The 26,004-nt window shown below is 58.6% G+C and overlaps 1 protein-coding gene across 6 annotated transcripts; it reads left to right on the forward strand.

Annotated features, from left to right (window-relative positions):
* Positions 1-4,111: 4,111 nt before the first annotated feature.
* On the forward strand, positions 4,112-25,950 carry ZXDC (ZXD family zinc finger C). 6 transcript variants are annotated; one of them, XM_055557273.1, is made up of 11 exons: positions 4,112-5,008; positions 7,240-7,392; positions 7,478-7,556; positions 8,335-8,465; positions 14,989-15,159; positions 18,440-19,086; positions 19,925-19,987; positions 20,501-20,585; positions 24,043-24,167; positions 24,681-24,782; positions 25,716-25,950. In XM_055557273.1, the coding sequence occupies exons 1-11, from the start codon at positions 4,153-4,155 to the stop codon at positions 25,800-25,802; spliced, it is 2,499 nt and encodes an 832-aa protein (XP_055413248.1). In that variant the 5' UTR covers positions 4,112-4,152; the 3' UTR covers positions 25,803-25,950. The 6 variants fall into 6 exon arrangements, 5 of the variants coding, with proteins under 5 accessions (XP_055413248.1, XP_055413249.1, XP_055413250.1 ...); XM_055557274.1 differs by lacking the exon at positions 19,925-19,987; XM_055557275.1 differs by lacking the exon at positions 14,989-15,159.
* Positions 25,951-26,004: the final 54 nt, after the last annotated feature.

The following is a 26,004-nucleotide window of genomic DNA, read 5'->3' on the forward strand; positions in this document are numbered from 1 at the left end:
TTTTTTGACTCTGTCACCAATTTTTAGAAATTGGGAAATTTCACTTAAAAAAACAAACCCAGGTTTTGAGTTACTTGAAGTCAGGAGAGTAAGTGATACTTGATACAAGTGTGCTTGAAGGTCACCCTGTTGTGTGTATCTGCACAAACATTCCCTGTTTCTCGGGGGAGACAAATGTGTGTTCAGTTTGAAGACCAGGACCTCCCGTCATCCTTTCTGCCCAGCACCCTGAGTCCTTCAGGATGGCCAGGGCCCGGCCAGCCTCAGGGCAGGGTCTCAGGAGGCTTGTGGCCATGTTTGAGGGCTCCAGACCCTCCCTGGGCTCCCACCGAGCCCACCAGTGAGCATGCCCCCCCACCCCCTCGTCTCTGCTGCCAGCAGGGAGAAGGGATGGCTGCCACCACCACCGGGCCCAGGAGGGCGGCGGAGCAGCCGACCACAGACTCGGTAGCTGTGGAGGTGCCAAAGAAAGCGTGCCACCCCCACCGGCTCTGCAGTGACTGAGTCCCTAGCCACTGACCTTCAGCACACCCGCAGCTTTCAGGGCGAAGGTCAGGACGCGTCTCTCCGGGCTCCGGGAGAACTGGCGCCGCAGGCCCTCGGTAGTCAGATATTTCCAGAGAAGTTGTTTATGGACCCGGGTTCTGGCCTCTTACCGCAGTTAGGAAAGCACTAAAAGCCACTAGCTTAGGTTCCACTCTCCACAACCTGCATCCGTCTCCTGCCAGCCTTCTGTAAGAAGGCAGGGGAGCGTCGTTCACTCAGCAATGTGTTCATCGAAACGATGAAGATAGGAACCAGTTGGTCCTGGTGGGGGTAGGCCTGGCTGCCTTGAGAACTGCGGAAGCCTCAGGGCCCTCCCTGGTGGCCTGTGCTCCCTGCCACCTAAGACTGCCCGGGACAGACTTTCCCTGCCAGCCAGCCCAGGCCAGGGCAGGAGGGCTCCACGCTGTTGCCCTGGGCTTTCCAGAGGGGACCCCTATCCTGGGTCTGGGGCCAGACTTGACTTGGGGTTGCGTTTTATTTGCCCCCCCATACCTTTAAAATTTGACTTTGTCACCAATTTTTAGTTATTGGGAAATTCCACTTTTAAAAAAAATCCAGATTTTGAGTTACTTAAAAGTTGAGTTTAGGTGACAGCGTGCGCTCACCACCCCTGCTCAGTCATCACCTGGAGGGCCCTGGGGCCTGGGCTTGTTTTATCCAACTTGCCACAGTCCCCACCAGCCTCTGGGGCTAACCAGGGTGCGCGAGCGGTAAAGAAGCTGCCTGCCCGTGCAGGAGCCAGAAGAGACATGGGTTCGATATCTGGGTCGGGAAGATCCCCTGGAAGAGGAAATGGCAACCCACTCCAGTTCTCTTGCTTGGAGAATTCCATGGACAGAGGTGCCTGGTGGGCTACAGTCCACGGGGTCGCAAAGAGTCGAACACGACTTAGCGACTTAGCTCACACACATGCCACCAGTCTCTGTGGTCCAGCAGGGGCAAGGCCAAGTGTGTTTGTTGTTTATTCCTGGACAGGAGCTTTCTATTTCTTACTGGTGAGCAGGCCACCTCATGACCGGAGGGGTGAACTTCCAGTGTTCCACTTCAACCTCCAGGGAGGGGAGGGGGGCTGCCAGTATTTCACTTGGCACAGGATCCTCAATGTTTATCCACGTTGTCCCGTGTGTCAGCATTTCCTTCTTTTTTAATAGTGAATAATCTGTTGAATCCATAATCACACTTTCTTGAGTTGGCCAAAAAGTCCACCCATTCTGGACATTTCATACGAATGGAATCACACAATATGTGGTTTTCGGGGTCTGGCTTCTTTCCCTTGGTGTGTTTTCAGCGTTCATCTGTGTGGTAGCATGCATCAGTACTTCATCCCTTTTTAAGGCCAAATAATATTCCTTTGTATGGATAGGCCATATCTTGTTTACCCCTTTGTCTGTTCATGAACACTTAGCTGTTTCCATTTTTTAAACTGTATCAGTATGCTACTGTGAACATTCACATACAAGTTTTGGGATGGGTTTTGGATGGGTCTGTATGGGTTTTTGGATGGGTTTTCATTTGTCTTGGATATATGCCTGGGAATGGAATTGCAAGGCTATAAGGAAATTCTTCCCAGGTGGTGCTAGTGGTAAAAAACCTGCCTGCCAAAGCAGGAGATGTAAGAGCTATGGGATCAAGTCCAGGGTCGGGAAGATCCCCTGGAGGAGAGCATGGCAAACACTCTAGTATTCTTGACTGGAGAATTTTCATGGGCAGAGGAGCCTGGCAGGCTGTGGTCCATAGGGTTGCAAAGAGTCAGACAGTACTGAAGTGAGTTGGCACGCAAGGAAATTCTGTCTTTAACTTTTTGAGGAACTGCCAACCTTTTTTACACAGTGACGTTCTCTCCAGAAATATAGGAGGGTTCCAATTTTTCCACACCCTCACCAACACTTTTTCTCTGTTTAAAAAATTGTAACTATCCTAGAAGGTGCGAAGTGGTATCTCATTGTGGTTCTGAGTTGCATTTCGCTGATGACTAATGAAATTGAGCTTCTTTTCATGGGCGTATTGGCTAGTTCTTATTTGCAAAAATGTTTATTTAGATCCTGTGTGTATTTTTAAATTGGGTCATCTTTGTGATTGATTTACAGTTTTTAAAAATATGTTCTGGATAGTAGATCCCCACCAGATACACGATTTGCAAATTTCCTCCCATATTATGGGTTATCTTTTCACTTTTTGTTCCAGTTCTTGACTCAAGTTTTTTAATTTTCACGAAGCCCAGTTTGCTTCTTTGTGCTTTTGTTTTCACATCTGAGAAGCCATTCCCTCATCCAAGGTCAGAGAGATCTTCAGTTATGCTTTCTTCTAGCCATTTTATAGTTACAGCTCTTAGGTTAGACCTGGGATCCACTTTGAGTTCCTTTTTGTGTCTGGTACACAGGCAGAGGTCCAAACCCTCTCTGCTGTGTGTGACTATTCAGCGATCCCTGCATTATTTATTGAAAAGACTGTTGCCTTTATTGAGTGGTCTTGGAGCAATTTATTTTTGGCACAAACATAGATATATATGTAGCTTCAGTTCAGTTCAGTCGCTCAGTTGTGTCTGACTCTTTGCGACCCCATGGACTGCAGCACGGCAGGCCTCCCTGTCCTTCACCAACTCCCAGAGCTTACTCAAACTCATGTCCATCGAGTCAGTGATGCCATCCAACCATCTCATCCTCTGTTGTCCCCTTCTCCTCCAGCCTTCAATCTTTCCCAGCATCAGGGTCTTTTCCAATGAGTCAGTTCTTCGCATCAGGTGGCTAAAGTATTGGAGTTTCAGCTTCAGCATCAGTCCTTGCAATGGATATTCAGGACTGATCTCCTTTAGAATGGACTGGCTGGATCTCCTTGCAGTCCAAGGGACTCTGAAGAGTCTTCTCCAGCACCACAGTTCAAAACCATATGTAGGTGTGTTTCCTATTCTTTTCAATATTGTTGACGTACTTTTGGGAGGGCTGCACCTTGGGGTTTGGGGGGATCTAAGTTCCCTGACCAGCTGTGGAAACGAGTCCTAATCGCAGGAACTCCAGAAGTCCCTTATTCTTAAGGTGATTTTAATAATAAAGCGGTCACCAACGCAACCCACGTTGGCGGAGCCTCCAGTGCTGGCCTCGGGGGTGAGCTGTGGAGGGCTCCCCAGAGTCTCCGTCCTCAGGGGCCACACAGGAAAAGGGACGAAGAACACCAGGGCGCGTGGACACAGACCCTGCGTGGATCCCGCAGGAGCGGGGGGCGGTGGGGCGGTGGCGGGACGTCCGGCGAGGGAAGCAAGGGCCGGCAGGACCGCTCGGGGAGGCGGCGAGGCGGCCGCGGGGTCATCGGCCTACGCGCCGGGTTGGACGACGAGCCAAGCGGCAGGCTCGCCCTCAGCTAGTGGCCGCCGGACGGCTCCGCCCCTCCAGGCAGGCTCCGCCCCGTATGACGTCACGCTCCCGGCGGGCCCTGGGCACCGCCCGCCGGCCGCGCATGCGCGCCTGGGACGCTCCGCCGCGCGCTTGGGCGCTGACCAGCCTGCGTCGCGCACGGCGTCGCGCACGGCGGCCAGCCTGCGTCGCGCTCGGCGGGTGTGCGTGCGGGGCGGTGCTTCCGGCGAGGCGGTGGCTGGACGCGCCGCGGCCCAAGATGGACGAGTCGGCGCTGCTTGCCGCCGCGGGCCCGGACGCGCTCGGGCCCCAACTCGGCGGTGTCCTCGGCCGGCCCCGCAGAGCCCCGGGCCCCGCGCGCCACCGCTTGCTGCTGCTGAGGGAGCCCGAGGGCGGCGCGCGGGGCTCGCGCTGCGGGGAGGCCGGACCGCCGGCCGCCGCCGGCGGCGACTCTCTCGTGGTGCTGCTGGACGTGGCGCGCGGCGCGGCCGCGGCCCCGGGGCGGCGGGAGCCGGAGCCCGAGCCCCGCGCCGCCTCGAGCCCGGCCGGCCGCCCCGCGCAGGCCCCCGGCGCCGCGCCCCTCGGGGGCCCCGGGGCCGCTGGCCCCCAAGACCTGCTGGTGCGCCTGGAGCGCGGCGTCCTCGCGCTGGCCGCGCCGTCGCGGGGCCCGCCCCCCGGCCAAGAGGCCGGCAGCCCGGCCGAGGCCCGCCGCGCGCCCGCCGGCCCCGGCTACCGATGCCCGGAGCCGCAGTGCGCGCTCGCCTTCGCCAAGAAGCACCAGCTGCAGGTGCACCTGCTGACGCACGGCAGCGGCCAGGGCCGGCGGCCCTTCAAGTGTCCGCTGGACGGCTGCGGCTGGGCCTTCACCACGTCCTACAAGCTCAAGCGGCACCTGCAGTCGCACGACAAGCTGCGGCCGTTCGGCTGCCCGGTGGGCGGCTGCGGCAAGAAGTTCACCACCGTGTACAACCTCAAGGCGCACATGAAGGCGCACGAGCAGGAGAGCCTGTTCAAGTGCGAGGTGTGCGCCGAGCGCTTCCCCACGCACGCCAAGCTCAGCTCGCACCAGCGCAGCCACTTCGAGCCCGAGAGGCCCTACAAGTGCGACTTTCCCGGTGAGCGGCGCGGGCGGGGCGCGGTGTCTCCTCTCCTTCAGACCCGGGGTCGCGGCGGCTCCCGGACCCCGGCGTGGCCGCGAAATAGCTCGGGGAATCTCGGAGCCCTCCCCCGGGTGCGGGTGCGTCCGATGAGCGAGACCACAAGGCGTCTTCCCACCGACAGAGCCGGAGGCAGGTCTGGTCACTGGGAAACGCTCAGTCCGGCTTGCGGGCGCGCACCCCGGGCTGCAGGAACGCTGGGCCGCCCTGCAGCCGGGCGAGACTTTAGGGCGCCCCAGGGGATTATCGCCCGGCGCGGCGCATCCGCTTTTTATGCCGTTAAAACTTTTGTTTGGTTTGGACTTCATTGTTGTGTGAAGTTCTGAAACTCGTCTTCATCTTCAGATGGAGAGTCCCGGCGAGGTGGGTCCGGTGGGTGAGTGTCCGTGGACTCTCCGCCCGGATAGGCGGCTCCAGCAGTGGAGGGCGTGTGCCGGCGAAGGAGGGGCTGGGGGGCTGGGGCCTGCTGCGGAGCCAAGGCAGGGAATGTGGGCAGGTGGGAGGCTTCTGGAGGGCCTTCCTTAAAAGAGAAGCTGGAGTGTGCGCCCGGCAAGTGGTTGATGTGTTGTGGACCGGGAGTGCGCTCTGCATAGTGTCCAGGTTACGGAAGTGTACTGGAATGAGGGATTTTGAAAGGGCGGAAGAAATGTCAGATGTTAGGGAATTCTCTCTGATCTTCCTCTGTGCCCTGGCGGGTCCTGTGCACCCCGTCTCCGTGGAGAGCCTGGGTGGAGGGCACTCTCTCTCTCTGTTCCACACTCGGCACCTGAGGGCGGCTTACAGGCTGCTCTAGTGAAAAGCTCAGAGGGCGTCCATCTGAGCACAGTGCTAGCAGGATCAGGGATCCACCTGCTTTGGGCACGGGGTCACCCCGGGGGTTTTGAGGTGAATGATCTGTGGGTTGTCTGTCCCGGGTGGGCGGAAGGAGGAGTGGAGTGTTCCAGACCGCAGGGGCCTGAGGGCTGACCCAGGTGGAGGCTGTGGGTCACTGAGCGGCTCCAGCTGGGGAGGATTGAGACGCTGGGTCCTGCGGCTTCTCTGTCGGTCGGGGGAGGGTGTGTCTTGCTGAGGCAGACTTCCAACTTTGCTTGTTTAGATGTGTCTACCTGACCGAGGGGGAGCCCAAAGTGAGGATTGGCCAGGGCCGCTGGGAAGGGACAGATGGGTACGTGAGGAGGGGTGGGGGCCGTTTGGGGAGATTAGCGTTTCCCTGCTCATTATCACTGCAGAGAGGAGGGGCGACAGGCTCTGTGCCCATGGCGGCCCCGGGAGGGCTTGAGAGGGGCCATAGCGCCCACTGCTCACAGACATCTTGCAGACTCGTGGGTCCTACCCGGTGTGAGCACTGACCTTTTCTGTCGAAGGAGAGCTGGTTGTTTAGTAGCTAAGTCGTGTCCAGCTCTGCTTCTCCATGGACAGCCTACTTTTTCCACCAGGCTCCTCTGTCCATGGGATTTCCCAGGCAGGAATACTGGAATGGGTTGCCATTTCCTTCTCCAGGGGATCTTCCTGATCCCGGGATCAAGTCTGGGTCTCCTGCACTGCAGGTGGATTCTTTACCAGGGAGCCACCAGGGAAGGAGCTGATGGCTTCTAGCTCTCCCCAGTGGAGAGCTTAGTGATGTTTGAAGTCCCGTGGGTCAGCCCGGTTGAAGATGCAGATGGGAAAAGGCCATGTAAGCGCAGATGAGCCCGGTGACTCGTGACAGAGCAGGAAACCCCAAGGAGACAGGCCAGAGGGAGGAGGAGCTCACGGCAGGGGTCGGTCTGCCTCCGGGAGGGTGTGCCCAGGGATGGGGGGTTGTGCCTGATTCCGCAGGTGGGGGAACCTCAGGTGTTACTGCGGTGGCTGGCAGCCCTTTCAGGCTCAGCCCGACCACACAGAATCTGGTTCCTTAGTGTCTGGTTCATCTTGTTGGCTTTACGGGTCGTTGAGTTCCCGCCACGCCTGGAGGGTCTGTCGTGCTGAGCCGGGAGCTGATGGGTGCATCGGAGGATGATCGGGTGGCCACGTGGGGCAGGTGGCCTGTGAACTGCCCCGCACCGCCCCGACTTCAGCCTCCAGGGAGGCCCTCGAGTCGTCCTCCTCCTGTGTGCCCCAGTGCCAGCGGTGCCCGGGGGGTGACCGGGTTAGCTCTGTAACGTGCCTTCTGTCCCGCCAGTGAGCAGGCTCTGTGTTTCTCTGTTCAGGCTGCGAGAAGACATTCATCACCGTGAGCGCTCTATTTTCCCACAACCGGGCCCACTTCCGGGAGCAAGAACTCTTTTCCTGCTCCTTTCCCGGATGCAGCAAACAGTACGACAAAGCCTGTCGCCTGAAGATCCACCTGAGAAGCCACACAGGTAACGAGCCCGGGACGTCCGGCCCCCGCCCGCCATCTGCGCAGTTCCCGGTTGTGATCACGAGGTGTGGTTTTCCTTTCCTAAGGTGAAAGACCTTTTATCTGCGACTCTGACAGTTGTGGCTGGACCTTCACCAGCATGTCTAAGCTCTTGAGGCACAAGAGGTAACCTTTACATTTGGGTTGAATTCTTCGTCTTGAAAAAGAGTAAGTTATTGGTTAGTAGCAGGAGCCTGTGGATGGGATAATCTGTGGATTTCTTTAAGTTATGAAAAACAAGGGTGGATAACTTGGAAAATTCAGAAAGTTTATAAGAAGAAAAACACACAGAATCCGATCACTTAAAGTTAGTTTTTTCTGTGTGTACTTGTTTTTAAATTTAGTTAGTATGCTTAACATTCAGCTTGATTTTTAGAAAAGATAAGGTTATGGACTAAGCCTTCCTCGTGCCATCATCACTTCCGTGCTTGTGGTGACCCCTTGAGGGACTGGGCCTTGTGCAGGTGACCCTTGGCGCTTGGCCTTTGTCCCGCGTCCGGCCTCTCAGCAGCTCTGACGCTGAAGCGCTTGTCCTGTTTTTCCTGGGGACCCAGAGAGCTGGGAGGTTCTGTCCTTGCACAGCGGGGGCTGAGGGCATCTACACGGAGAAAGACCGTGTGCATGTCAGGCGAGGTCCCCTGCCGCAGGGACAGCCTGTGTGGTAGCGGGTGACTGAATGGGGGAGGCGGCTGCTCCTTCCTGCGTGGAAGCTCTGAGTCTGACTGTGATCGGCTCCGTCAGGCAGGAGGGCTTCTGCCCATGAGGGTTAGGCACCAAATCCAGGCTCTTCTGAGATGTGTCGTTTTCCCCTGTGATGCGGAGAGCGCGTGGGTGGGTGCGTCTTGCAGAGCTGTGGCCGCAGCAGTGACGTGCGTGGTCACCCTCGCTGCCGTCTGTCCCGCAGGAAGCATGACGATGACCGCCGCTTCCCCTGCCCCGTCGAGGGCTGTGGCAAGTCGTTCACCCGGGCTGAGCACCTGAAGGGCCACAGCGTCACCCACCTGGGCACCAAGCCCTTCGCCTGTCCCGTAGAAGGTGGGTGTGAGCAGCCCCACGGCCGCCTGGCGCTGCGGGTGGAAGCGTCTGAGGTGCCAAGTGGGCCGGGGCGTGGGGTGTGGTCTTAGCCGGGGGCGAGCGTCTTGGGAGCAGAGTGCTAGCAAGCAGGTGCGGAGTCAGACCGCTGGACCGGGGGCCTGGGGCTGTGGCTCTGCCGAGTCCCCCCCGGCCGAGTCCCCGCTGGCTTGACGCTTGTGAGGATTTGGCGTCATACTGTGGGGAAAGTGCTGTTCAAAGGAGACACTGCAGACGCACCTGAAGCCGGTGGTCTAACCAGACACAGACCTGCGTCTCCGCAGGGCTGCAGTCGGGGGGCAGGCCACAGGCGCACAGCCAGCGTGTGGGGTGCTGGGGACGTGACGGCAGTCACCCAGACTGTGCTGGGGTGGGCCGGGGAGGGGTTGGAGACAGAAGTGCCGGTGGCGGGCTGAAGACGGCCTGGGCCTGGCAGGGCTTCTCCTGGTGCAAGTGTGTGCGGCCCCCTGGGAAGGTGGGCGGGAGCTGGGGTCCGCAGGGAAGTTTGTCGCGGGAGGGTCGTTGCTGCCTTTCCCTTGAGCAGGGTAGCTTGGTAGAAGCGTGAGGACTGTGGGAATGTCTTTGTGAAGAGGTGACGCGCGTCTCGGTAGACCGCTACACTCAGGAAGAGGTGGTTGTTGACACACGTGGACACGCGCGCGTGCTGCTGGGCATCACGGAAACCCGGGCAAAAGTGAGATCCTTTGGGCTGGCCAAAAGTTTCCTTCAGCTTTTAAGTAAAAATAAAAGACACATTTCTCACATTCACCAAGAACCCTATTGAGTTCCTCACCATTTTGTTCAGCTACCCTGTGCATTTCTCAGCTGGCACCATAATTCCATCTTCCCCAGACTTTTTCCCCCCACGTAGCATTCTTTATTTCAAGGTCTCGTAGCCCAGTAAGAACACGGTTGCTGGCATTTACAGCGTTTGGGGAAGCCCTTGTATTCTCCTCCAGCCATACTCTCTGGTTTATTTGCAGCAAGAACATCAAAACAAATGCAGCTGGACAGTTCTTTCCATTTTGTTTAAAAACTGGAGCAACCCGTTTTCCCACATTCTACAGTAGCCTCATTCCATCCAAACACCAAACAGAAGAGTTCTCAGCGCGTCTTCATTCAGGTTCTGCACGCGCTCAGTCTTCCACTGGGTCCAAGGGGCGGTGGGTCATTGGAAAGCCGCTCGTGTCAGCAACTCTTGTGAATCAGAATTACATTCTTGAGATGTGGTCCCATCAGCAGGCCAGCATTTCCTTGTGCCCCCTGTTCTTTCTTCTTTAACTTTTCATTTTATCTTGGAGGCCACTTCATTAGTCCTTAGCAGCGTTGTGAGGGTTTCGGGTATATGACGAAGGGTCCGGACGCGCACACACACGCGTGTCCCTTCTCCCCCAGCCCCCCCAGGTGGCCCTGTGACCCTGAGCGGAGCCCCGTGTGTTGTGCGGTGGGGCCTTGTTGCTCACGTGTGTGAAACACGCAGCGTGTGTGCAGGGCTCTCCGTCCTGCCCCGGCACGCATAAGCTCGTTCTCCAAGCTTTTGAGTTTGTTTCTGGTCTGTGAGTGAGCGAGTTTGTACCGTTACTTTTTCAGACCCCACATATGAGGGGGTCACGTGATATTTCTCCTTCCCTTCCTTCACTCGGCAGGAGACTCTGGGTCCTCCACGCTGCTGCACGTGGCATCGCTTCATCGTGTTGAGTGGCCGCGTAGTAGCCCACGATGGGCATGTCCCACGTCTCCTTTGTCCACTCCTCTGTCGATGGACAGCTCACCCCCACGTCCTGGCTCTTGCAGGCAGCGCTGCAGTGAACACTGCGGTGTGTGTGCCCCTTTGGATCGTGTTTTTCTCCGGACACGTGCCCGAGCGGGCTGCAGGGTCGTGTGGTGGCTGTGTGTCTAGTTGTTTAAGGGCCTCCACACTTGCAGAGCGGCCGCACCGTTTACATCCCGCCAGCAGTGCCGGAGGTTCCGTTCCCGCCACGTCCTCACCTGCATTTACTGTTTGTGGATTTGATTGGCTGTGTGTGCCTGTGCGGGGCCTCTGTTGCCGTGCGGGCTTTCCCTAGTGCGGCGAGCAGGGCTGCCCATCGCTGCGGGGGCGGCGGCTTCTCTCGCTGTGGCGCGTGGCCTTCAGTGGCTGCAGCTCCTGGGTGCTGGAGCACAGGCTCCGTAGTCGTGGCACATGTGTGGCCTTAGTCGCTCTAAGACGGGCGGGATCTTCCCAGGCCAGCGACTGACGTTGCCTCTCCTGCGCTGACAGGCGGCTTCCTCACCACTGAGCCGTCAGGGAAGCCCTGTGTGTGGACTTCGTGATGACGGCCCTTCTGAGTGGTGTGAAGTGGTCCCTCCCTGTGGTTTTGGCTTGCATTTCTCTGATAATTGGCGACATTGAGCACCTTTTCATGTGCCTCTTGGCCGTCTGTATGTCGTCCTTGGAGACATGTCCACTTGGGTCTTCTGTCCATTTTCTGGTTGGGTTCTCTGTTTTGATGATGCTAAGCCTCGAGAGCTGTTTATAAATTTTGGAGACTGATCCCATGTCAGTTACATTATTTGAAAATATTTTCTCCCTTTCTGTGGGTTGTCTTTTTGTTTTATGGTTTCCTCTGTTATGCAGTAACTTTCGAGTTTAATTAGGTCCCTTTTTTTTTCAATTTTTGTTTTTATTTCCATTATTCTGAGAGATGGATAGAAAAAGATACTGGCACAATCCATCTCAGAGGATGTTCTCTGTTTTTCTCTGCTGCTGCTGCTAAGTCGCTTCAGTTGTGTCCGACTCTGTGCGACCCCATAGACAGCAGCCCACCAGGCTCCCCCGTCCCTGGGATTCTCCAGGCAAGAACACTGGAGTGGGTTGCCATTTCCTTCTCCAATGCATGAAAGTGAAAAGTGAAAGGGAAGTCACTCATTCACGTCCGACCCTTAGTGACCCCATGGACTGTAGCCTACCAGGCTCCTCCGTCCATGGGACGTACCAGGCAAGAGTACTGGAGTGGGGTGCTGTTTTCCTCTAGGAGTTGTATAGTGTCTAGTCTCACATTTAGGTCTTTAATCCATGTGGAGCTTATCTTTGTGCGTGGTGTTAAAGAATGATCTAATTTTTTTTTTTTTTTAGCATGTAGCTGTCCAGTTTTTCCAGCACCATTTGTTGAAGAGACTGTCTTTGCAACATTGTGTAGTCTTGTCTACTCTGTTGCTGATTAATTGCCTGTTTAGTGTGTGGGTTTATTTCTGGGCTCTATCCTGTTCGTTGATCTGTAGCCCGGACCGTCCTGCTTTGATGCCTGTAGCTCTGCAGTGTGATCCGAACAAAGTCAAGGAGCTTGAGTCCTCCAGCTCTGTCTTTCTTTCTCAAGATTGTTTTGATGATTCAGGGTCCTTTGTGTCTTTGTACAAATTTAAAACTTTTTTTTGTTATAGCTCTGTGAAAACTCTTGTTGGTGATTTGATAGGGATTGCACTGAATCTGTGGACTGCCTTGGGCAGTATTTTGTCACTTTGACAGTATTGATTCTTCTGCTCCATGGATGTGGTACATCTTCTTGTATCTTACAGGCTTTGGAATACGCGTCTTTCGTCTCTTTAGGTAGGTTTGTTCCTGCGTAGTTTATTTTTTCTAGTATGGTAAATGGAACTGTTTCTTGAGTCTCCCTTTCTGGTCTCTCCATGTCAGTCTGTAGCAGGGTAGCAGGTCGCGGTGCATGACTTTTCTAAGCTGCGGCTTCGCCAGATCCCCAGGCGAGCTCAGGCAGCCTTATGCTGGCATCCTTAGGACCTTGTGTGTGTAGCGTCGTGTCCTCTGCAAACAGTGACAGTTTGCATTCTTCTTTTCCGGTTTTGAATTCCCTTTGCTTCTTTTTCTTCTGATGGCCCTAGCTCGTACTTGCAAAATTGTGGTGAATAAAAGTGGCAAGGGTGAACATCCTTGTCTTGTTCTGATCTTAGAGGAAATGCTCTCAGCTTTCCGCCATTGAGTGTGGTGTTGGTGTGTCGATGAAGTGATGGTGTGTATGCGGCCTGTATTATGCTGAGGCAAGTTCCTTCTGTGCCCACCTTCTGAAGTGTTTGTCATAAATGGATGTTGAGCTTGTCAGCAGCTCTTTCTGCATCATTGAGATAAGTGTGGTTCTGCTCTTCACTTGCGGGTTGGTGTGTCACACTGGTGGTGTGTGGGTCCTGAAATCCTTGCGTCACCGGGAAGGATCCCACTATCATAGTGTATGACCCTTTTAATGTGTTGTTGGATTCCAGTTGCTCACTTTTTATCTTTTTGAGCAAAGAGTTCTTCCAGATGCCTTCTACAGTCTTCCAGGGAATTGAAATTTCTTCCACTGAGAGAGTTTTGTGCAGATCGAGTAAATGGAGCCCTGAAGGTGCGGTGTCTGGTCAGCAGGGACGGTGAGTCAGAACTTCCTGGCCGAGCTGTGACAGCTTTTGTCTGGTCATCGAAGAAGCGCACGGTCTCGGTTGTCCTGAGGGAAGAGCGTGTGTTTGCTGCTGCCGGCTCCGCACGCTTTCTCCTCGGGTGCTGCTTTCAGTGGGCCTTGTTGGGAGCAGTGCTCGTTGGAGTGAATCGTCTGGTTTTCTGGAAGAAGCCCGTAACAGAGGACTCCGTTCCAGTCCCACCACAGTCACGACACTGCCTTCTAGGGATGAAGACCAGCCTTGGCGTGGCGGGTGTTGGCTCGTATCCATGGCTTGCCCCATGACCTCCTCCGCTCCACTTTCTCATACAGCACACACTTGTCATGGCTTGTCGCAGTGTGCTTTAAAAGTGGAAAGGTTTCATTACGTTTCAGTAGAGAATCCCATGTAGAATATGGTCAGGAAGGTTTGTGTGTTTGTGTGAAGCCCAGCCTTCAAAGCAGTGACCGTGACCGAGGCGGCCCCGACGCCTCTCGCGCGCGGGGTAGGTGTTCTGAGTGTGTCTGCTGTCCCCACGTGGTGCACCGTTGGCTGTCTCAGTGTTTGAGTTTGGTTGCTTCATCTTCAGCCGATCTCCCAGCCGTGGCGCGCTGTCCGGCCAGGAATCCCCGCGTTTGGTCGTCACTGCGCCGTCTCCACACGCTGCACAAAGCTCCTTTTGTGTCTCAGTTGCATTTTTATTTTTCTTGAAATGACAAAGCACGGTATGCTGGAGTTGTTACTTCCCCTCCATGTTCAGTATTAGAGTGGCGACACAGAAATTCATGCATCTCGGCGCCTTTGTTGCTTTTATGCACTGCTTTGACACCTGTCACATTCAGTCCAACAAAACTGTTTGGATGAAGTCACAGACAGCGAAGCGCTACTATAGCCATCTTAGGGAGAAGGTCGAACAAACCCTTTGGCCACCCGACAGCTTGTTCTCTGTTGAATTCGTAAGTTTCTACAGCTGGAAGCTGCCTTCTGGCAGGAGCCGGGAGGACGTCCCTGCTGTGGTCAGGCCAGTCCTCAGGAGAGCGGTGTGACCGAAAGTGTGCTCAGCACCGCTGCCGTGTGGCCAGCCTCTGTGAGGGTCCTGGCTGGAGGGGTGGGAACCCAGCACGCTCACCCTGGGACCCCTGGGCCGAGGCCAGAGGGGTCTCTTCTATCTGTTGTGTTTCCCAAGTGCCCTGTCCTGGGTCTGACCTCAGGAAACGGGTTTGAAGTTTTGTTTGCAAATGACCTCAGTTCAGAACTCTTCTCAGAGGCAGCCGACCCTGGCTCCTGCGGCTGTGTCCTCGCTCCAGAGCCTCTTTCCCTGCAAGAACCCCTCCTGCCTCGAGCTGTCCTTCCTGACCCGGGAACCCCGTCCCATCCCTGCTTTATGGACAGACAGCACACGTGGGGCCATCAGGTCCCTCCCACCCCACTGCAGACCCTCGGCCTCAGGCCTTCGTGGCTCTGACAGGCCTGCCCCTCGTCACCTGGAATGTGACGTCTCTCCTGAGACCTGTTCCTGCCCCACAGGTGGACACCGCCCTCGGGCCCAGAGTGCTGGGCAGCCCGGCCCTGCCCACCTTGGTGGGCTGCCGTCCGCCTCAGCGAGGGCAGCTGGCCGCCTACCGCCATGCCGACCTCCAGTGCTGGGGCCTGGGCCGTGGCGGCTGGGCGATGGCCTCTGCGGGTTGCTGGTTCCCTGTGCCCCAGCACTGTCCATGCTGTGAGACCCTGGTGGGCATGGGCCGCCAGCCAGGCAGGCCCAGCTCCAGGCCCCTCCTCCTGGTTCCCGGCCGTCTGCCTGCCCCACCTGGCAGCGGCTTCTCAGTGGTGACACGGGAGGAGGTTGCTTCTGGGGTCAGTGGGGACGATCTGTAGCCTGGATGTCTCGGAGTCGTGGGTTTTCCTCCGGTAGCAGCATAGCAGAGGTGGTCGGTGTGGCTCGGACGTGGAAGGCGGGAGATGTTGGCCCTGAGGCTGGGGGGCAGCTGCGTGTCACACCCGGGGCGCGTGAGGCCGTTGGGGCGTCTGGGCGCTTCCCGGGGCGGGGGCCCTGGTGCCTCACACGGCTGTCCTCTCTCCCCAGGGTGCTGCGCCAGGTTCTCAGCGCGGAGCAGCCTCTACATCCACGCCAAGAAGCACCTGCAGGACGTGGCTGCCCCAAAGAGCAGGTGTCCAGTGTCCAGCTGCGACCGGCTCTTCGCCTCCAAGCACAGCATGAAGGCCCATGTGCTCAGGCAGCACCGCCGGCCCCCAGGTGGGCCCCTGGCGGCCGCGGGCTTCCCCCGCCTGGCCTGGGCAGTGAGGGCCCTGAAGCGGGCCTTGACCTCGCCCTCTGTGCCAAGCTGCCCCTCCAGCCCCTCCTGTCCGGCCCTGCCCGGGACAGCCATGGGGACAGAACAGACCGTTCCTGGATGAGCACGGGGGCAGAGTGCAAACCGTGGCGGGTCCCGCGGGGACCCTGCACGTGGCCCTGGCCGTCCTGCCTTCTGGGCGCTGAGCAGCCTGCCTTTCTGACCGTGAGCCCAGGCCCCCAGGCGTGGCGTGCAGGGGCTGGGTACCGACAGTGGCCTCTCCCGCAGCCATCCCGCCGCCTGCTCCCCGGAGCCTGGTGGGTGTGGTGCTCCTGCAGCGCCTCGAGGGTGAAGTCCTGGCTGCAGGCACCCGGGCAGCTGCTGCTGGACTCCGTTCAGGGCTGCCTGCCCGCCTTGGGCATAGCCCCCGCCCTGCTCTGTGATCCTGGGACGGGAACTGGAACGCAGGGCACGTGTCAGGAAGGGGACTGGGAGTGTCCACGTCTGTGACATGACGTGGTCTCGTGTCGGGCGTGGACGTCCCGGGTCTGTTATGTGACGTGGTCTCATGTGAGGCATGGACGTCCCGGGTCTGTTACGTGACATGGTCTCATGTGAGGCATGGACGTCCTGGGTCTGTTACGTGACGTGGTCTCGTGTGAGGCGTGGACATCCTGGGTCTGTTACGTGATGTGGTCTCGTGTGAGACATGGACGTCCGGGTCTGTTACATGACGTGGTCTCGTGTGAGGCGTGGACGTCCCGGGTCTGTTACATGACGTGGTCTCGTGTCGGGCGTGGACGTCCCGGGTCTCTTATGTGACGTCATGTCAGGCGTGGACGTCCCGGGTCTGTGAGGTGACATGGTCTCGTGTCGGGCATGGATGTCCCGGGTCTGTTACGTGATGTGCTCTTGTGTGAGGCGTCGACATCCCAGTTCTGTTACATGACGTGGTCTCGTGTGAGGCATGGACGTGCCAGGTCTGTTACCTGACGTGGTCTCGTTCGGGTGTGGACGTCCCGGGTCTGTTATGTGACGTGGTCTTGTGTGAGGTGTGGACGTCCCGGGTCTGAGGTGACGTGGTCTCGTGTGAGGCGTGAACGTCCTGGTCTGTTACATGATGTGGTCTCGTTCGGGCGTGGACATCCCGGGTCTCTTACGTGACGTCATGTCAGGCGTGGATGTCCCGGGTCTGTGAGGTGATGTGGTCTCGTGTCGGGTAGGTGAGGGAGTCTGTTGTTAGCAGGCAGGGATTCACAGCTCGACGTGACTGTAGGTGCTGGAGAGTGTGTGTCTGTCGTGGAGGAACCCAGCCTGGCCCTGGAGGGGTTGGGTCCCCTCACGGTGGTCCTGAGTGGGGTCACACTGCGTGGAGGTGAGGCAGGGCAGTGCTGGTGTGGAGGGAGCTGGTTGCCTTCATGTGGGCGGTGTTAATGTTTGTGTACAGGTTGTGAATGTCTGGCTCTTGCATATGGTAGGTCTCCAGTAAACTTTTATGGAATTAACAAAATGCTAAATAGGAAATTTATGAGCAGGTTGGTGTTTCTTGATGTTTGCCTGGATTCAGTTCAGTTCAGTCGCTCAGTCGTGTCCGACTCTTTACGACTCCATGGACTGCAGCCCACCAGGCCTCCCTGTCCATCGCCAACTCCCAGAGTCCACCCAAACTCATGTTCATCGAGTCAGTGATGCTATCCAACCATCTCATCCTCTGTCGTCCCCTTCTCCTCCCGCCTTCAATCTTTCCCAGCAGCAGGGTCTTTTCTAATGAGTCAGCTCTTTGCATCAGGTGGCCAAAGTATCGGAGTTTCAGCTTCAACATCAGACCTTCCAATGAACACCCAGGACTGATCTCCTTTAGGATGGACTGATTGGATCTCCTTGCAGTCCAAGGGTCTCTCAAGGGTCTTCTCCAACACCATAGTTTATCAATTCTTCAGCGCTCAGCTTTCTTTATAGTCCAACTCTCACATCCATACATGACCACTGGAAAAACCATATTATCATTCTTGATTTTTTCATAGGGAGCTGAATCAGCAAGGTTGTCTGGGAAACTGGAAAGTTTTGAGAAAGAGGCGTGCTTCCGTTTTTACTATCTTCAGAGAGGCCCTGACGTCTCTCCAGAATGTTCCCTGGTGCTAGGTGATCGTCAAGGCCCCGATGGGCCGGCCCAGCGTCTGAGCTCCGTAGCAGCACAGCCGCGGGCAGAGGCTCTCTGCGTGGCTGTCCTCGTTTGCTCGGGGACGGCATCTGGCAGCTTTCCTCCCTGGGTCCCCAGTGGAGCCTCGTTGCTGCTCTGCCGCGGCGTCCACAGGGCGGTGTGAGCTTGGGGCTCGCTCCGGGTTGGGGGTGCTGGCGCTGCAAGAGAGGCTTGTCGCGGTCCCGCTGGCTCCTCTGCCGATTCTCCTGCTCCTGCCTCCCTGGTGGCTCGGCGCCTGGCGAGCGCTCACCAGGATTTGGAATGGTGGGTGTTCTTGTGTCTGAACTCCAGCATGAACGTTCAGCGACGTCGTTTGACGTCGGCATCGTCCCTTCTCCCAAGGGTGACCTCGTGGCTGGCGTTCCTTCACCGAGAGCAGGTGCCCGAGTGCTGGGCGCAGGCCCCGCTGTCGCCACGGGAGGCCGCTTGGGGGCTGGGCCTGGCCTGCCGCAGGGTGGGGCGTCCGGGAACAGGGCGGCTCTCCAAGCCTGTTGGGAGCCCCTCGGTCCAGAGGGCCGGGGCCTGGGCTCAGTGCACGGGGCCTACCGTGTGTCTCTGCAGGCCGGCCGGCCAGCTGGTCCCCACCGTCCTCCTCGTCCTCCCCCTCAAGCTCGGGAGAGGCGGAGACCAGGCTGAGAGGTGGCCTGACGCGGCTGAACCCAGAAGGGTCCCCGAGCCGCGGGGTCAGCGCGGCCTGAGGTCGGTGGTTCGTGCTCTGTGAGGGGCTTGGTCTCCATGGGCTCCACGGGGCCATGCGAGTGAAGGGTGTGAAGCCTGAAAGACTCGGGGTGAAACCTTCTCTTACTGTTACTTGGGGAGCGTCAGTGGCCAGGGGAAGACCCAGGGGCTCGAGGCTCTGAGCCCCTACGCGGGGCACCCGTGTGTCCCCCGCGGCTCCTTCCTGCGGAGCATGGCACCTTTGGGGGTTGGCAGGGGCTGCGGGGGGGCATCCGTGTCCCCTCAATGTGTTCTGTCCACATCTTAAGCGCAGACAGCCCTCCCATCTCTGGTCACCACGGTCACCAGTGTTCCTTCCTTTTCAGACCTCTTCCCTCCGCTGGGGGCTCCGAGCACGCTGATGCCCGGCGGTGACCCTGGCAGCCCTGGGCAGGGCGAGTTCAGCCACGTGGACCTTGCGGTCCTCTTCTCCGACCCGCCGGCCGACGGCAGTGCCACCCCTGGGGCCCCCGACGCGGCGCTGGGCGCTGGGATCCTGACCGTCGACCTGACTCCTGCAGGCACCTCTCTTGGAGGGGACCTCCCTGCTGGTCAGGCTTCCTTTGGGCCGATGGACCCGCTGGTTTTGGTAGCCCACAGCGACGTCCCGCGTGGCCCGGACAGCCCCCTCGTCCTTGGGACGGCAGCCGTGGGTTTCCAGCAGGGCAGCCTCGCCACGGACGACATGGCAGCCATGGGCACAGGGGCCCTGGGCTGTCTGGTGGCCGTGCCCGTGAAGAACTTGGATCAGGACCCCCAGGCTCTGACCCCGGGTGGCCCCCGGGAAGCCAGCAGCACTCTGGAGCCGCTGGTGCCCATCAAGGTGGAGCCAGACTCGCCCCCCCGCGCCCAGCCCGGCTGGCAGCAGGAGCCGGGCGAAGGGGCGTCGCAGCCTGCAGAGTCCAGCCCCGCAGAGCAGTGCAGTCCTCGGAGAGACACCGGGCTCGCGGCAGGGACCGGCGGCTTCTACCTGGTACGAGGCGCCCTGGAGTCACTGGCTCCTAGCTCGGCTCCTACCCCGCCGTGTGGTGTCCTGGATTGACCGTCTACTGCAGACGCTTCCTAGGGGCCTGCGAGAGCATGGAGCCCCGGCTACAAGTCTGGAAACCTGAATTCCCGTCTCGAATCTGGAACGGACTAGTGTTTATGACCTTGAGCAAATCACTTAACTTGTCCGAGCCTTCAGTTCTCAGTTATTTCTGAAATGAGGGGCTTCGACACGATTTCTAAGGTCTTTTCGAGTGCTGTGGTTTTGGTGATAATGTGTCTCTTCCTGAGAAAAGCTGGGATGTTCGTAAGGTTGACATGTCCTGGTGTTTGAGCATATCACATAATGGCAGGTCCTCAGACGGACTCCTGACTGAGAGGAATTGCGACATCAACGGTGTCTAAAGATTCATGGACGTGAAGACCAGGAAAAATTACCAGTTAGAACTGACGAGAAAAGGAGAGTGGTCTGGGAGCTGTCTCGGGAGGGTCATGGCGCTTCCCTGCTTGTGAGGCCTGGCGCTGGCGTGCTGTAACGGCGCTCACGCCAGTTACGACTTCACTGCAGCTCACGGTGACTTAAGCAGAGTCTCGGGACGGTCTGTTTCCTCAGCCTCGGGTGGGAGCAGTCACGTAGGTTTCTCTGTGGTGCAGGTTAAAATCGATAGTGATGTTTATGTTCAAAAAGTTAAATCTTACTTGGCCACGATTTAACGAAGAGCTAATCTGTGGAGTCAGCGTCCACCGTGAGGGACGCAGAGATGGCCAAGGCCCAGGGCCAGCGGCGCGTGAGGCTGACCCGACCCTGTCCGTTCTCTCGCTAGCTGTGTGACTGGGGTCGGCCCGGCGTCTGGGAGCCCGGAAGGCACACGGAGAGGGGCCTGCAGGTAGGCCCGAGCCCCCCGGGGATGAGGGTCGGCCATGTCCTCACGGGGCTCCCAGGCCCGCGCCCACGGACCGGGCCTCTCACGGCGCTCGCAGCCCCGTGCCCACAGACCGGGCGCTTGTGGAAGTCCCGCCCTCCCTGGTGCACCAGCCACTTCGCCGGCTGAGGCCCCGTGTAGCCCCGGCCCTGGGCGGGTGGAGGGCTGTGCTGAGGCTGTGGGGCGGTGGTCAGGTCCTGGTCACCAGGACTTGGGCTCTGTTTCAGGCAGCAGAGGGGTCTTCAGCTCACGACAGGCTGGTTTCCCTGTGAGGTGTTTCATACGTTTTAGACTCCGGAGCAATAAGCATTGCTTCTCCAGATCAGAGGCATGTCGCAGCTGCAACTCGGCGCCCCCGTTGCCCGACGTGGTGTTCGGTCTCTGACCATGAAACGGACCCTGCGCTCAGTTGCCCCCTGTTTGGGCAACTTTGGGCTGTTTGGGTCTCGACTGATGACGCTTTTTTTTTGGATTCAGGAAGGTGGAGGCTCAGCGAGAACTGATTCCCAGTCCGTCCAGCGAGCCAAGGAGAAGAGGCAGAGAGGCGCCGGGAGCCATGCGGGTGAGGCTGCGTGTGCTGGGCCTGGGCGGCGTGGGGACCCCGGGCGGGGCACTTCCGGTTTTAAGACGTCAGCCGCTTTGTGGAGTTTCTAAAACACGCCGAGTGGACTGCACGGTCCATGCTGGTTTGCGAACTCGTCCGTCTGTCCGGGGCGGCTGCACTTGGTGTATTGTGAGGCTGATGCTGGCCTCCTCAGAAAGCAGCACGTAAGATATTTAACTACAGCTTATTTCAAAAGCATCAAGAGGAGTGTAGGGTCCGCGTACAGTCGTCCGTCTGTCTCTCCTTTGAATGATGATGACGTGCTCTTTCTTTCCTGTTGGCTTTCTTCACGGAAACACTGCCCCGTGGTGCCTGCGTGTGGTTGGTGTTCACGGGGGACGAGGCCCCTGGTGCTCGAGCCCCGGGGTGGCGGGGGCTGCAGGTGGGGGCACAGACGGGGTGGGCCCGTGCAGACAGAGCTGCCGGGGCGGCGTCTGTAGAGCGGTTTTCTTTCTTTGTTGTTTTTGTTAATACTTTAGCGTTATCTTTTTAGAAGTCAGGACACTTAGAAACACACCAGACGGGGTCATCACTTGGTTAGACGTTACCAGTTTGCTTTTCTTTCGAGTTGGCGTCTAGCATGTGTCCAGTTTTCAGTCATAAGCGCCGTGAACGTTTGTGTGCTTCTGTTTGCTCGTGTTGCCCGGGGAGGCTTTGTGTCTCGGGCCTCCCACATGCGGCACCCCTTCCCTCGACCTGGTCCCTCCCCGTGTGTGTGCGTGCGCATGCACGCACTTGCTGCAGAGTTGGGACAGTGTGTCCGCAGGCCGGCGGGCCTGTCAACGTGCAGGTCCCTGTACCGCATGTCTCCAGTCACCGGACTGGAGGCTGTGCCCTGGCGAGTTGGGCCTGGGGGCTCCATCCGGCCCCCGAGGCCTGGGCTGTGGGCCTGCCACTTCCTCAGGGCTGCAGAAGACGCTGACGTGCCCGCACTCACTTTTGGCTAGAAGACTTCTGCTCACTCAGGCAGGGCAGCAGAAATGTCCTGAATCTACCCGTGTTCAGGACAAGGAGCCTGCCGGCTTGCCTGTGCCCTCCAGGGGTGGTCGGGTGTATTTACCTGCTCAGTGATTCAAGCACTGTATTGGCTTTCCAGACGGAGCCTGCCAAGTGTCCAGGCTTCCCATATGAGGCGGGGGGGGAGCGTCTCCTTGAGTGTGAAGGCTCCCACCCCTACCCCCACCCCCAGCTCGAGGCCCGAGACAGCCAGCAGGAGGAGGAGCGTAAGTACATGCCCACTGTCCCTTTTCCAGAGCCCTGGGCCAGCCGTGCGTTTCCCCGGAGCTTTGATTTTGGTGGAACTGCAGGCATGTAGAAACGCTTCCCTGTGCTTTGTCCCCAGCCATGGTGCCTGACACGTCACCTCGCCTACCCCGTGTGGACCTGTCCTGGGATCATGCATGTCTACACGGCTCGGGAAGGGCCGGGCCGTGGTCCACTGATGGCTTGGATGTTCTCTGCCTGGGAGAGGGGCCCCTGGGTGAGAAGGGAGAAGGGGGTCCCCCGGGTGAGAGAGGAGAAAGGGGCCCCAGGTGAGGGAGAGAAGGGGGCCCCCGGGTGAGAGAGGGAAAGGGGGCCCAGCCGAGCGCCCTCCGTGCCGGCGGCAGTGGCTCCTCTGGCGGTGACTGTGGCGTCTGCGGGACGCAGGCCCTCGTGCGGGCTGAAGGCGCACTGAAAGGAGGGTTTGTGTGGCTTCGCTTAGTTAAGTGTGTGCTGACCTGGCAGGCCGAGCTCACCGGGCTTGAGCTTGTGAACACACAGGGACGTGCTAGTTGCTCACTAACACTGGGTGGTTTTTGAACCCTGTGGACCCGTCCGTCACCAAGCGTGAAACAGGCAGTCAGTCACTACGTCTAGAAGAACCAAGGGGGTTTATTTCTGATCCGTGCGCGGGTTTTCCCTTTATTCCCGCGTTTAGGCGGCACGTGTGCACACAGCTGTGCGTGGAGGCGGAGCGTGGCTCCCAGCTGGGCTCTGAGGCGGCGCGGCTCGCGCGTGTCAGCGTCAAGGAGGGCGCTCAGACTCCCTGCGTCTTTATGATGTGACTTGGTGATGAGTAGGAGACACACGTCGTGTAAACCTTGCCTACTTTAAAAACGTTGGCCGTGCTGGGTCTTAGCTGTGGTGCACACGGGCTTCGCTGGGTCACACGGGGTCTTTGTTGTGCACACAGGCTTTGCTGCTCCACAGTGTATGGGATCTTAGTCCCCCGACTAAGGATTGAATCCCCACCCCCTGTACTGGAAGGCAGATTCTTAACAACCAGAGACATCCCCACATCTTGTCTGCTTTTAAAAGTAACTTCAAAAGATGCACTGTTTGGGGCCTGCCTCCATTCATTCCACAGTGGTTTCGTGATGGGCTTCCTTGATAGGCCTGGAAACGTGAGTTGGCATGCAGGTGCCCATTTGGACGTAAAGTGGAGGTAGACCCTCCATCAGCTTGTGTCTGACTGTACCACGTGGGCTTCGTCTAAAGCAAACGAGCTGAATCTGCAGCTGCAGAGTTGGGTTGAAGGTGTATTTAAAGCACGTGAGCTTTTTGTTAAAAAATGGTTTCCACAAGTCTCCAAGCGCACGCCGACACGAGCTGCCTGGGAGCACGCCGGCAGTGCCCCCTCGCCGCGCCAGCGGGCTTCCCCTTTGCGTTTCGTAGTTGCCGTTTCACGCGTCTTCTCCTCGATGCTCTGCCCTGCTGATAACTGCAGTGCCCCTCAGCTGCAGATGAAGAACGTTCACTCCTAGAGAGTGCGCTTAAATAAACTTTAAAAATAAGTGGAATTCCCATTTATGGACACGTTTGTAGCAGGAAGTGTGCTGGGGTGATGGAAGACTTGCAGGCGTGCCAGGGACTCCCGAAAAATTCCAGCGGAGGCCAGAATGTGGACCCAGAGGCGGCACGGGGCCGGGGCGGGGCGTCTGCAGTCAGCCCCGCAGGCGCGGCCATGCCCGTGGGGAGGCTTGTCTTCTGTGCCCGCGTCCACCAGTTGCCCGGGCTCCTCGCCCTGGCACTCCCGGACCTGAGCGTGTCTGCCTGCCCCACCGTCCAGGGTCAGGGAGACTGGGCAGTGGAGCCAGGCGGGGCCGTGTTCCTGTCAGAGAAACCCTTTCTGGGGTTAGGAAATGCTTTCTGGTCAATGTTTTTTTAAGTGTATTGTTATAAAACCAAGACAGTGATGATTTTTCTGAAAGAAGTTGGACCGAGAGAGCCGCTTAGCAGGTGTGAGGGTCAGGGGGTGGGGGAGGGGGAGGCAGCTTCCGTCCGTCCTCCTCCTGAGAGCTCTGTGCTCCACGTGTCAGGGACCCTGCGTGCCCCTGGCTGGTGGGTGTGCAGGGTGAGGCAGGGTCCGCCCCGGAGGGCGGGGGGCCCGAGCGCCGCGTGCGTGGAGGACACAGGAGGTCATGCTCTGTTTCAGGAGCCACTGGGGAGTCTGCACCAAGCCCGGGGGACGGCGACATCTGTGCCGGCCCAGGAGCCTGGCTGTGGGGCAGCCTCGCTGTGCCCGGCACCCTACCGTGTGTCCAGGTACAGCTGCTGCAGGTGAGAGCTCGCGTCACACAGACACAGAGAGACGGACACACAGACACACACCCAGAGAGACACAGACACCAGAGACACAGACACAAGACACACACACACACCCAGAGACACACACACACAGAGACACAGACAGCACCCCCACACGCCCCTCCTGTCGCACCCCAGTGTCCACACTTTCCCTGGTCAGGATCTGGGCTCCCGCATGTGGCGGGACGCGGTCACCTTCAGCCTTGCCTTCTGGGGCTGGCAGGGGATGGGGAGGGGAGAGGCATCCACTCCGAGGACGCGCGGCTCTGACACCCGGCACGTCTTCGCTGGGCGCCTCTGTGTCCGCGGCTATGGGCCTCGGGGCTGAGCAGGGCTGTGGGAGCACGGAGGGCAGACAGCTGACCCCCGGCCCCGGTCAGCGTGGACCTCGGGCCTCCCCGGAAGATGGGCTGGGCCGGTGCTGCCGCATCTGGGGGGTGGCCTCCTGGGGCCAGGGTCCCTGACATGGTGCTTTTCCTTCCGCAGGATGAACCCTCGGGGGATGGGGTCTCGCCTCTGGCACTCAGCCCGCAGCCTCCTACCTTCCACCCCCTGCTTGCTGTTGACCTGCCCGTCTATGTCCTCCAGGTTCGGTGCCCCTGTTCTCTGGGTTGGTCGAGCCCCATGCAGCTTCGGCTCCCAGGCTCGTCCCTGAGGTGGACTCGCCCTGGGTCCCCTGGACAAGTGGCCAGGGTGTTTTCTGGAGAAGGGTGTGAGGGTTTGAGCAGTAAAGGCTGAGCCTGCAGCTCAGGTTCGTACGTCTTGGTGGGTGAGGTGGGGTTTCACGTATTCAAGTTCACGTGCTCAGGCCTGTGAGAGTTGGGCTGGCCGGGTTTCAGCCTGTGCAGAGACAGGCCCAGACAGGTTAAATGGTTTGCTGGAGTCAGGGGTTAAGCTGCGTGTGGGTGGCAGTGGATAATTCAGATTTGGAGGTAAGGGTGATCTCTGTACTCTATCAGATTTGAAACACATATGTAAAAATCAGACATATGGTTTAATTTTACACATGTGTAAACCAAAAACGCAACTTTGGTTTTCTTAAATTCAACTTGGGCTGTGGTGTTAGAAGTGGACATTGGATGGAGCTTGGAGGCCCCTGGTCGCAGCGTCCAGAAAGCCTCACAGCATCCCTCCTCCCGCGGGGCGGCCCTCGTCCTGGGCTCCTTCCTGGGGCGGCGGGGGGTGGGCGGTGATCGGTGTCCATGGCGGCCTGGAGCCCGGTGCCAGGGCGGCTCCCTGGAGGCGGCGGCCGGGGCCCGTCCCTGTGGGGCCGGCCAGGGCGGGGTCCCCCCTCAGGAGAATGGAGCCCGTCCCCGTGGGGCTGGCCAGGGTGGGGTCCCCCCTCTGAGGAGAATGGAGCCCATCCACATGGGGCCGGCTGGGGTGGGGAGTCCCCTCTCTGAGGACATCGTGGTGGGGATGGAGCTCAGCTCTCCTGTATGTTGGTGTAGAAGCCTCTGCTTGAAGTGACACGAGCTTAAACTGGGGGAGGGCGAGCTCACTGTTGTGCTTGCTTTGCAGGAGGTGCTGCCCGCGGGCGGAGGTGCCGCGGTGCCCGAGGACGTGCCGTGCTCGGGAGGCGCGGCTGGTGTGCACGCCTGGCCGTGACCCGCCCCGCTGGGCCGGGGGCGCCGCTGGGTGGCCAGGCCCGTTCTTCAGCGACGCCGGGGCAGTGTTGAGTGCTTGTGTTCCGCTCTGTCAGGGATGGTTGGGGCTGGGCCTCCCGCCCCGACTGCGAGAGCAGGTGCTGGTCTCACTGCTCCGCCGAGTGCAGCCCCTGAGGACGCGAGGGGCCCCCAGCCGACAGGCC

This window comes from Bubalus kerabau, chromosome 20, assembly GCF_029407905.1.
Source record: "Bubalus kerabau isolate K-KA32 ecotype Philippines breed swamp buffalo chromosome 20, PCC_UOA_SB_1v2, whole genome shotgun sequence".
NCBI classification, from domain to species: domain Eukaryota; kingdom Metazoa; phylum Chordata; class Mammalia; order Artiodactyla; family Bovidae; genus Bubalus; species Bubalus kerabau.

Excerpts from the sequence above, each read along its gene's own strand:
- ZXDC (XM_055557273.1), top strand. The coding sequence starts at position 4,153 with ATGGACGAGTCGGCGCTGCTTGCCGCCGCGGGCCCGGACGCGCTCGGG. Across the intron at positions 19,087-19,924 it reads GGACCGGCGGCTTCTACCTG|CTGTGTGACTGGGGTCGGCC; the intron begins GTACGAGGCGCC and ends TTCTCTCGCTAG. Across the intron at positions 20,586-24,042 it reads AGGCGCCGGGAGCCATGCGG|GAGCCACTGGGGAGTCTGCA; the intron begins GTGAGGCTGCGT and ends GCTCTGTTTCAG.